This window comes from Scardinius erythrophthalmus (assembly GCF_964197995.2).
Source record: "Scardinius erythrophthalmus genome assembly, chromosome: 16".
Lineage (NCBI taxonomy): Eukaryota > Metazoa > Chordata > Actinopteri > Cypriniformes > Leuciscidae > Scardinius > Scardinius erythrophthalmus.
This window is the reverse complement of record NC_138236.1, coordinates 4,349,088-4,361,462: the sequence shown is the minus strand read 5'-3', so window position 1 is coordinate 4,361,462 and position 12,375 is coordinate 4,349,088. Positions and strand designations below refer to the sequence as shown.

Genomic DNA, 12,375 nt, shown 5'->3' with positions numbered 1-12,375 from the left:
GAAGACTTTTGTGGAATGTCTGAATTTTGAAGAATGTTGGTAACCAGAAAGTTGATGGTAGCCATTGACTTTCATAGTATTTTTTTATTTTTTTTATTTTTTTCAACTATGGAAGTTAATGGCTACCGTCAAATATTTGATTGCCAACATTCTTCATAATATCTTCTTTGCACTTTTCACTGTGCTCAGCAGAAGAAAGAAACTTATACAGGTTTGGAACTTGATGGTGAGTAAATGATGACACGTTTTCATTTTGGGATAAACTCTCCCTTTAATTCCACTTTCTTTTGATTGAATTTACTCTTAAATTTTTACATTTCTTTGCGGTCTTTTGTTGTTTAAATGAGTTTGAAAAAAAAACGCATTCACGTTTCAGTTTCCACGGCAAAAGCGCCGAATCCAAATTAACGTCACTTAATATTCATGAGCTGTTGAAACGTCAGCGTGATATGCTAATATTGCTGCTCGCCATTGGTTGGCTACTAAGCGTGACCTAATTAATATTCAACAGTTAAGCTTTCTCCGTGGTGTGTTTGTCGAAGTCAGATGAGCACCGCCTCGCGCGTGAGAATATATGTTATCCCTTTTCTTGACGAATAATGACATTATAAACATTTGATTCGTTAAATACAGGAATAAAACGTTTTCGGACTGGATAACGTTAGACAGTGCCTTTGAAAATGACTCTTCTGCTGTACAGTGGACTGTGAAGAAGATCATTAAGAAATCAATGGATCAGCAAACTGTATCCAAGAGATCCAAATGATCAACATCAGCAGAGAAAACTGCTGGAAGCTGTTCAATGACTAATGTAAGTATGCTTTGAAACATATGGAAATGTATCGCTTTTTATGTTTAAGCTGTTCAAATCATTTAATATGAATTATTCGCCACTGAAGTGTTATTAAAAAAAGTTAAATAAAGAAACAACATTCATTCTGTTTGAAAAGTTAATGTTTCACATTGTTGTTCAAGATATTAATACAAGAGTTCCTTGATGAAGTGGATTTGTGGAAGTTACTCATTACACGGTTTTCAAACACGCATTGCCTTTAATGATGACATTTGCTAGGCAACACAATCTTTCTGTTCATGTTCAACAGGAAAAGCACAGCAGGACTCCTTGTCATTGCTAACTTGTGCACTTGAAGGTGGAAGTTAGCAATAACACTGATGTGTAGGACATGTGTTTACTGGCTTGTCTAAATTATTTAGCTGTGGTAAAAAAATAAAATAATTGAAGATTGAAAACTGGAAAAGGAAAGTCTGAAGATTTAGAGCTTATGTATTTGGGGAAATGTGGTTGTTATGATAGATAGATAGATAGATAGATAGATAGATAGATAGATAGATAGATAGATAGATAGATAGATAGATAGATAGATAGATAGATGATAGAAGGCTCTATGAGTTGCATTTAGACATTTTAGTCTCAGGTTGGGGATTTTAGAGAAAAAAGACTGTAACCCAAGGTCAATCCTGTACAGTAACATCTTTGTCAAGCCAACATAATGATGTCAGGCAGAGTCTTTTAAAATGTTTCATTGTTCATGCTGGTTGAAGAGACTGTTCTCAGAGCACAATGCTTTATTGGCCTTTCATGCATGTGTTATAGAACATTTCTGTTTTTTTATATTATTACCATATTTAAGAGCTGTATTCATGTTTAGCATTTCTGTCTTTTGCAGCTGAACTGCTTTGGGCGTCACCGTAGACGGACGGCACCCCAAAATGGAGGGAGCAGAATTGAATTGGTGGGACTGCCGATGCACTCCAGGGTCAACGGATGGTCACCGCCTCTGCACAGTTTCCAGCTGATAGCCTGGCTGATGTACAGCTTCATGGCCATCGTGGGTTTCGGGATTTACATTCCTCTTCTACCAGCACCATGGAGCTTTGCAGCATACGGCGTATCCTTTACAAATAATCAAAAACAAAAAACAAAACAAAAAAGTTTCATGGAAGTGATTCTGATCACAAAAAAATACACATGTACACTGTAAAAAATTATATGATGATATGACAAGTTTCAACAACTTGAACTTAAACTTTTCAAGTTGAATTAGATGGATTTTTTACAGTGCTCAAATGCCAATATTAACATTAATTTCTGCCATAAAAATCCAATTATACTAAGTCAAGTCACCTTTATTTATATAGTGCATTTTTACTATACAGATTGCTTCAAAGCAGCTTTACAGCAGAAAATGTGTTATTTTTGCACCACATTGCATTGCCAAGATGACAAAATGCAAAAAGAAACTAAAATGTAAGCTTGCAGTCTGAATCGAATGCACAAAAATAATTAATAAACAACAGTAACACTTTACAAAAAGTTGTCATTTGTTAATTTACTCACCCTCAAGCCATCCTAGGTGTATATGGTGTATACGAACAGTCAGAGTTATATTAAATCATATCCTTGCTCTTCCAAGCTTTGTGAATGGTACCTGAGATTTTGAGAAGCGCAAAGAAGTGCATCATCCATCATAAAATGAATCCATACAGGTCCAGGGGGTTAATAAAGGCTTTCTTATGTGAAGCCATGCGTTTTTGTTAGAAAAATATCCATAGTTCCGGCGGAGAGTGACCTCTGACCCTATGACCTATAAATAATCATTTAAATTTTTGGGTGAACTACCCCTTCAACTAATGGGACCTTATCGTAAAGCATTACCCAACACATCTTTCTGTGCATTGCAATCAAACCCCAACATACAACATGACCAGTTTGTCCAGTTCATGAATAATTGACTCTTATGAGCCATTTTTAAATGCATCATTCAAAAAGACTCAGAAACTCCTGAGTTAATCATTTGTGTAGGAAACGCTGTGGCACACAAGCATCTCTGAGGGCAGATGTTCTGCTGCGCAGCAAGAGCTCAATTACAGGCTGATGTCAGCAGTGTGTGTTTATGCAGATAAATGGAGGATGTAGTCAGCTCTCACACAAATCAAGCCATCCGTCTCTCACCACTGCGGACAGTGAGTTATATGAACCCTCTGAAACTAAATCTATGTGTGCATGTGTTTTGTATTGTTGTTCAACCTTAACACTTCCTATCTAGTTGATTGGCACTGCGTTTGTTCTGCATTTGGTCACTCACGTGGCGGCCGTAACAATTGATCCTGCGGATCTGAGCGTTCGTAGGAGGAAGGATTATTCCGACCCCATGCCAGTGTTTGACAACAGCAAACATCAACATGTGATTGACAATCTGCACTGCACCCTCTGTGAGGTGGATGTGTATGTACATTAGCAGAAACAAGACGTTTTACATGGAATATTTGCTAATAACAATATTTAGAGTTGGGCTAACAATTAAGAATGGTAGAATTCACCTTTTAATTCATGAGTGGGAATTTAAAGATAGGATAAGGAATTTTATGTATTAGTTTTTATGGTTAGTGAGATTTCCTTATAATATTATATAATGTAATATAATAGTGCTGTCAAATCGAATAATCGCATCTAACAAAAGTTTTTGTTGACATAATATGTGTGTGTATGCCTGTTTGTATATATACATATACACATATATACATATACACACATATGCATTATATATATATATGTGTGTGTGTGTGTGTGTAAACAGTATATACACACGTACGTACGTACGTACGTACGTACGTACGTACGTACGTACGTACGTACATATATATATATATATATAAATGTGTGTGTGTGTGTGTGTGTGTGCATGTGCGTGTAAACATTATATACATATATGCACACACAGATATATATATAAATATATATATACACATTATGTTAACACATTTTTTTATGTTAGATGCAATTAATTGATTTGACAGCACTAATAATATAATATAATATATAATATAAAATAAACCACTTACTGCAGTATCAGAATTTGTATATACTATTGTAGTGTTTATTTAGATTTTATATTTTCAGTCTTCATTTTAGTTTAAGTTTTAGTAATTTTGTTATGTGCTCTTTTCACTTTTATTAGTTTTTGTTTTTTATATTTCTATTTATCTTTAATTAATTTTATTTAAGTTTTAGTCTTCTTTAAGTTTGTTGCAAAGGCAACATTTCTAATTTATTAGTAGTTAGGATAGTTATAATTAGCAGTTTAACATTTATATTTTATTTGAGCTTTATTTCAATTAACAAACCCTATTTTTTCATAGTTTTAGTTTACAATAGCAATGTTCCATTTTAATTTTTGTTTTTGATTAATTTTCACCTCAAATTCAAATTTAGGATTTGAATTAGAAATTCTCAGTTAATTTCTGAATGGCACACAGTCCTGATATAGATACGTCTAAACATCTTAACCGTGTGCTTTAGGGAATAATCACGTCTCATTCTGCAGGGGACCTAAAGCCAAACACTGCAGTACTTGCAACAAATGCATCGCTGACTTTGACCATCACTGCAAATGGCTGAACAATTGTGTCGGTGGAAGGAACTACTGGTGAGCAGAAGTGTCATTTAATAGCACAAATGGAGAACCAGCATTTGCATATTTATATGCTTTAAAGACATTTCACAATAGGAATCATTGTTTTTTTCCCAGGTTCTTTTTCATAACCATCTCCTCTGCTGTTACTGGAATGATCCTCCTCATTCTTGTCGTCTTGTTTGTCTTCATTGAGCACTATGTGAATCCTGCTGTCCTACGCACGGCGCACCAGTTTCAGAGTAAGACGAGTCCGTGTCTCTGGACTCATTTTCTGTTATTCGCCTCCATGAGTCATCATGTGATTTTCCCTTATTTTCCTTAGTTTGAAGAATAGTTAATGGTTGCTTCTAGGGAAAGATCGGTATGATTGACACGTTGACTAGTCAACCAACTAGTTGATAAATTATGTAAATGGACAAATTCTATTTTTAAACGTTAATATTTATAACAGCAGTGCATTGAATGGAATGAATTTGTAGGCGTACAGTACTGTTTAAAACTTTTGGATCTTTTTTTAATAAAGAAATTAATACCTTTATTCATTAAATTGATCAAAAGTCATAAAGACATTTATGTTACAAAAAAATATATATTTCAAATAAATGCTGCTTTTGAACTTTCCATTCATCAGAATCTTGTGAAAAAAAATCACGGTTTCCGCACAAAACTTTAAGCAGCACAATTGTTTTTAACATTGATAATAATCATAAATGTTTCTTGAGCAGCAAATCAGCTTATTAGAATGATTTCTGAAGGATCATGTGACACTGAAGACTGGAGTAATGATGCTGAAAATTCAGCTTTGATCACAGAAATACATTATTTTTTTTAGGTAACACTTTGTTACACATGTTACATGTACTTACCATAGTAATAACAGTAAATAATGCATAATTACAAGCAATTAATTAAATCCTAATCCTACCCTAACCCTATAGTAAGTACATGTAGTTACTTAATATTACACAGTATTTAAATATATAATTACACTGTAACAATGACACCTTAAAATAAAGTTTTAAATATATTCTCATAGAAAACTGTTATTTTAAATTGTAATAATATTTCACAGTATTACTGTTACTTTTAATCAAACAAATGCAGCCTTGTTGAGCATAAGAGACTTCTTTCAAAAACTTAAGGCTACACTGTGTAATTTTTTAAGTTGATTCTTAGCAAAAAAACACTTGTTCTTTCAAAAATATATGTGCTCATTAATGTGTAATTACTTATACCAACTAATCAAGTATTCTCGTAAGCGTAGAATCTGCCATTTAGAATACATACGAGCGAGTCGCTCGAATGGCGGCAGCCATGTTGCGCCTCCATCTTGAAAATACATGTGCCAAAGAGGGACATACCTGGAAATTTAAGCTTCGCCTTTCGCGTTTTGACACTCAGTGGCACCGTGACGAATGCGAGGGGGAGATTACTGGCAGATTTGAAATATTACGGCCACCGTAGGAGTTAAAACGCCCTCGGAATGGGAGGGGCTAGAAAAGTAATATTCAGTTGGTAGTCATAAACAATTTCACCGCTAGATGGGAGAAAATCCTACACAGTGTAGCTTTAATCTTACTGACCCCAAACTTTTGAACGGTGGCGTAACATCTCATTTACTAGTTTTAATTTCTATTCTTTAATTTCCTAGCAGTGAAAGGAAATGGAACGTGGCTGGTTTTCCTTCCGGCGGCACCTTTAGAGGCCAACTCTATTAGTCTGCTGGTGGTGGCGTTCATTACCATCCTGCTGGCTCTGGCTGCTCTGTTATTGCTCTCCCACTTACTGTGCTTCCATATTTACTTGTGTAAGTGTTGATCCAAGCATTACTGACTTTTAAAGGTAGAAAGCAGCTTTTATTCATTATGTATCTTGTCACAGTGTTTCAGGGAATCAGCACATATGAGTACATCATTAGGAAGCGTCAGTCACTGTCACCGAACCCCAAAGAGAAGGAGCCGGTGCCGCCGGCGCTGCCGTCTAACGGAACCTCTGCACTGGTACCAACACACACCAACAGATATAAAATAAAAAATACAACACAATACTAAATAATTCCTTTGCATAGGGATAAAAAAAAATTATTAAAGGCCCGGGGTCCTATTATGCTTTTTTTTAAATACATGTAAAGCATTCTTTAGTGTGTAATGTTGCTGTTTGATCATGAAAATGTCCCTCCAGCGGGAGTTCTTCTCTATATCAGTGTCAGTGTTTCTGAACTCCCTGAAACGCCTCCATTGCAGTCTTGAGTTTTCTTCCGGGAACAAACACTTCACAATATTCCTCATTTAAATAAGGCATATGCTAAATAAAGGGGCGGGGCCTAGTTGAATCGTGTAAGTATAGAGTCACTTTGCAGGCCAAAACGTGGAAGTGAGTTAGCATTTTAGCACTTCGGGTTTCATCGTCTCGAAGTCAATGGGTTTTTTAATGGGGTTTTGGTTAAATGGCTGAAATAAGGTCTGTGGTGAACACAAGCTCAAGACACTTTCACGTTTTATTCTACGACATAAAATACATCAGTATGACTGCATTTAGGCTTCAAAATTCATAAAAGTTGTGTTTATCTGTGAAAAATGTCTTGATGGACAAAACATGAAACGTGTCATAAACGTGTTTTGATCACATAATCTGTATTATTCCTTTAATAAATAGTTTTTTGCGATAATCCAAAAGCCTATGGAATAATCCTATTGGGTTTTTGTCGAGGGAACCAGTGTGATGCTAACTGCCGATTGGCCTACAAAGTGACGTCATACCTGCACCTGACCACTCTATTGTGTAGAAACTTGTGGTTATGGTAAGGGGAGGGACGTTTCAAGTGATTGACCAATCACAACGCACTGGCCCAGCCGACCAATCAGAGCACATTGTGCTTTTCAGAAGGAGGGGCTTCATAGAGACAGGAACTAAACAGAGCGTTACTGACAGACTGTGAAGAGAGGAGCTGCAACAATGGAGAATATGTGAAAAATAATGTTTATTAAACATTCCAGCATGAAAACCTATTCTAGTAGAGCTAAAAAAAAAAAAAAAAATCAAGATTTTGAAAAAGGGTCCCGTTTAAACTGATGCAAAATACAATTTCATGGATTACTAAACAATTTCTTCTCAGTTCAGGAGAGAGAATTTGATGATGTTTAACTGTATCATCTCATGGGATTAGAGGGGAAGCTTTAGACTAGTTTTATGCTTCGATTTAGATCAGAGGAAGGTCCCACCCATAAACGCTTTGCACTTTTCACTTCCTCCTAGGGTCTTGGGTTGCTGGAATTACCTGTGAACTGTGAAGCTCCCCTGTCCAGCAAGTCTTGGTAAGATTCAAGTGCGCACTTAGACTAATAGTTAGTGGTTTGTTTTATTTTTATTTTTATTAGGTGTTCTGCTACTTTTTCTTCTTAGTACCTTCAAACTGGAAGATAGAGGACAAACATCTAGTCGACTGCCAGAACCCATCTGTGCTGAGGTAATCAGACAAGCTTCCCACTCCAAATCCTAGTGAGCCATCTATCTAGACAGGATTTTAAGGCACCTTTGATGCAACGACTGTTGCGAAAATTATGCAGCATCAAATTAGCATTGAATCAGTGTTGTTATTATTAACTAAAACTAAAACACCAAATCATTTTCGGTAATTGAAATAAATCTGACATAAAATAAAATATTAATATTAGATGAAAAACAAAGATTTAAAAAACTTTAAAAATTACAAATGTTGCTTTGACAACTAACTAAAAAAAATAACTGAACAAAAATATTTTAAAAACCTACAAAAATGACAAAAGGACAACAAAATTACTAGCCTGGGAAAACCCAGACAACTTCCGGCAAATTTAGATTTGCTCTGCAATTAAGTCTGGCAAAGAGCTCATTCAAGTCCATTTCCCCATGCCGTGAAATCAAGGCACCAATCAGAAACGTTGAGGCGGGCTTTACACATGACGATCGCTCTGATTGGTTTTAGGTCTAGCCTATCCAGAGGCATTTGAGCGACGTCCGTTGGTGAAGCACACCGACTTTTAAATGCATTATTATATTCAAATTGCAAACACATGAGGACAGTCTCCATGACAGACCCACTGGCAGATGAACGTGCTACTACATTTCTCTCCGAAACGGTAGGAAATTAAATTAGATTTAGTAGAGGATTTTAACTGTGACAAGATGATTGACAGGGCAGTTTACATTACGGGATGCACGCTACTGATCCGTCCAATAAAGATGATGAAGTAGTATGTCCCAAAGTTGCCTACTTTTTTGCTACACATTCAAAAGTAAATACATTTTCTTCACAAAAAGAGTACATATGGCGTAGTGTAACCATAGACTGTAAAAAAATAGAGTGTAACATAGGACGCAGCATATGGCTTTACACATGACGATCTCTGATTGGTTTTAGGAGTTTTAGGTCTATCCAATTGTGCCCAGAGGCATTTGAGCGACGTCAAATTAGAAATTAGAATCAAAAACTGAAGTTGCATAAAGTCAGTCAGTCAGTCAGATCAGAATGAGTTATTAAAGGAGCTTTGCCAGACCATATCTCAGTTACTACTGAGAATGGTCTGGTTTTAACCAGGCTACAAAATTACTAAAATCTCAACTGAAATTAAATATAAATTTGGATAATAAAAGCTAATTAAAAATACGAATAAGATACATTCAATGCAGTGTTTTATTATAATTTATAAATCAAGTTATTGACTGTAATATTTGAAACATGCATTTTCTGTAAAGCTGCTTTGAAAGCGCTATAGAAATGAAGATGAACTGAATTGAATAATACTAAAATGACACTGCATTCAATTTTTTTTTTCTGGAGAAGGCAATCCCATGATGCATTGAGAAGAGCTTGATAAAAAAATCCTTTCAAATGGCAGACTAAATGAGAAAATTGTTTGATATAATACAATCAGTGCCAAAAATAGACTATTTTACCCCCATATTTGTTATTATCCGATCATAATGTCATTACAGATGGAGGAAGCCAGTGGAGAGAGACATCCGGACTACAGCTCGGACGCACCAACACAAATGATTCCAGGTAAAAGCTGCAGTGATTTAAGCTATGGAGTGATACGTGTTGACTGAAGGTGCATCTGATTGTCCTTCTGTATCCTGCTGGTAGGTGAGCCTATGATGTCACTTCCTGTGGTCTGGAACCTCAGCGGAATAGAGAAGCCTCAAGCTCCAGGACGGAGCAACGAGAAGTCTGTGGAGGGACGGCCCATCGTTCAGGACCCGCTGGGAAGCTCCATCATGGATGCAGCGGTGGTTCATCAGCAGCTGATTACTGACACGCATCCTCAGTGTTTGGGCTTCAGCGAGCAGATGCCAGAAGATCAAGCCCACTGATCGCCTCATGCAGATTGCACACGCAAATCTGGCTTGTTCTGATCTGACTGACTTTATGCAACTTCAGTAAAGACACACAAATCTGAAAAATAAAGTCGGGTTGATATTACGAGCGCTCATGAGAAAGAGCTAGTCTCTGGATTTACCAATATTATATTTTATTGAATATTTGAAAGATTTGTTTGAGGCACGTAGTAGCAAGATTCCCAGCAATGAGAAGCACAATATTATTATTTTTTTACTTGCTCACACCATAAACATATTCAGTACTCAGCAACAAATTACTGAAATCTTTGTAAAATTGTACAATGAAATATAAGTTGCGATATTTCTGTAATATATGTTTTTTTTACATTGTACAGCTGGTTTTATTTTATGATTTATGTTGATTGTAATAACTCATTGAGGATTAAATCACACAACTATTAGATTAATCAATGCACCACTGTATTTGCTCTTTTTATATTTTAAAATAAACGCCTGTAGATGTTTCTCAAGACGGCGTGTGTTTGATGCAGCACTAGATGGGGCTGTTGGGTGATGATGGCATTAGTGACAGGCTTCCTCATTTCTCTCAAGTAATGGCTGAAATTCAGGACCACTCAGTTGTCTCATCTCTCTTTGTATGTTGCTATCTACTTAAAACGGTCTGAAATTCGAGCAAATTCTTCCCTACAAACTATTGCAAATATCATCATATTTAATATCTACCAGTGAACATAATAAAACCATACTAACATACATTAAGGTAATACATCATGTTACTGAAAGTAGATTTGCAAACTGAAAGGATGAACAGAGTTTTTTTTATAAATGTCTGTCAGTCTGTTTTAAAAATTTAAAATGTATTTACATTTTCTTTGCAAAAATGTTTTTTGATGTTTATTTTCATTGTGTGTGTGTGTGTGTGTGTGTGTGTGTGTGTGTGTGTGTGTGTGTGTGTGTGTGTGAATATACTGTATATATATATATATATATATACTGTATATATATATATATATATGCTGTATATACAGTATATACATACACTAACTCCAGATCAAAATGTTTTAATTCATATATTTTTTATTAATTATGGAATATGAGGATTATTAATAATTGAGTGCCAATAATAATTCAGAATCAGAAAGAGCTTTATTGCCAAGTGTGCTTGCACCCACAAGGAATTGTTCTTGGTACTGAAGCTTCCAGTGCACATATACAAATACAAATACAGCAAGAAACAGTAATACAAATTCTAAGAATAAAATATATATTAAAAAAATTAAAATAGTGTAAAAGTAAAAAAGTAGGGTCACAGTTGGGTTTAGTCCGAATAAACATTTACAGATTATGAACATATTTACAGTTTTTTGAGTAGTATGAATAATATAGATATAAATATCACCTGAGTAAGAGAATATTGCACTAGACAGTGGGAGTATTGCACTTACAGGCATATGCCTTGGGGGGCATGTTAAGTGTTCAGAAGGGAAATGGCCTGTGGAAAGAATTAAGCAGCCAATCAGCATATTAGAATGATTTCTGAAGGATCATGTGACACTGAAGACTGGAGTAATGATGGTGAAAATTCAGCTTTGATCACAGGAATAAATTAAACAATATTCAAGGTATTTGTGCCTGAAATTTTAGACTTTCGTTAAAATAAACCTAAGAAATATTGGTAACACTTTACAATACGGGTGCACTAATCTGCATTAATTCATGCTTAACTAATGCACAGATAATAATGTGTTAATGTATGACTCATGAAGAACTAAGCCATTAATTAATGATTACTGCATCAGCAACTAATAAAGATTCTAAATGATTAATAGATTAAGTAATATATGAATTGTTATTAATTAAATGTGTCATAATGTATTAATTCCTTAATAACTTATTTTATTAACTAAAAGTGTAAATTAATGTGTTAATTACCACAGGTGGTCAAAGTCATGTACTTCAACTTCCAGTTGTCTGCTTTAATTAATCATTAACTAATGATTTGCAAATGTATCATTATGTTATGACTTTACTTGTTGAGGCACATGACTATTAACTAATTGTTGAGTAATATGCCATTTATGGGTTTACATTATGACACATTTAATTAATAACAATTCATATATTACTTAATCTATTAATCATTTAGAATTTATTAGTTGCTGATGCAGTAATCATTAATTAATGGCTTAGTTCTTCATGAGTCATACATTAACACATTATTATCTGTGCATTAGTTAAGCATGAATTAATGCAGATTAGTGCACCCGTATTGTAAAGTGTTACCGAAATATTTACTGGAGCAACAAGACTGTGACAACTAGCCCCAGTCTCCCTCATATTATTCAGACGGACTCTTATGTAATGCTGGTCTAGAACCCTTCACTGGTTGTGTAACATTTCATGGATTTTATGCTTTATTCTCTGTCTCACATTGAAGAAAGCCGTTGCTGCAGGAAACAGACACACAACTGATAGACATGCAGTTTATTTAGTCATATTTCCTGCATTCCAGCACGTTTCATCTGCATTAGCAAGCTTCATCTTGATTGCATTCAGAGGAAACAGCTATTCTCTATGGGGGAAACATTGTCCATGCTAC

The 12,375-nt window shown here is 35.2% G+C and overlaps 1 protein-coding gene across 1 annotated transcript; it reads left to right on the top strand.

Moving 5' to 3' along the window:
* Positions 1–515: 515 nt before the first annotated feature.
* zdhhc11 (zDHHC palmitoyltransferase 11) lies at positions 516–10,283 on the top strand. The gene is made up of 11 exons (XM_081387981.1): positions 516–811; positions 1,689–1,910; positions 3,069–3,247; positions 4,347–4,448; positions 4,551–4,675; positions 6,088–6,243; positions 6,318–6,436; positions 7,692–7,750; positions 7,839–7,902; positions 9,411–9,477; positions 9,562–10,283. Exons 1-11 carry the CDS (start codon positions 803–805, stop codon positions 9,786–9,788), a joined length of 1,329 nt encoding a protein of 442 aa, XP_081244107.1. The 5' UTR covers positions 516–802; the 3' UTR covers positions 9,789–10,283.
* Positions 10,284–12,375: the final 2,092 nt, after the last annotated feature.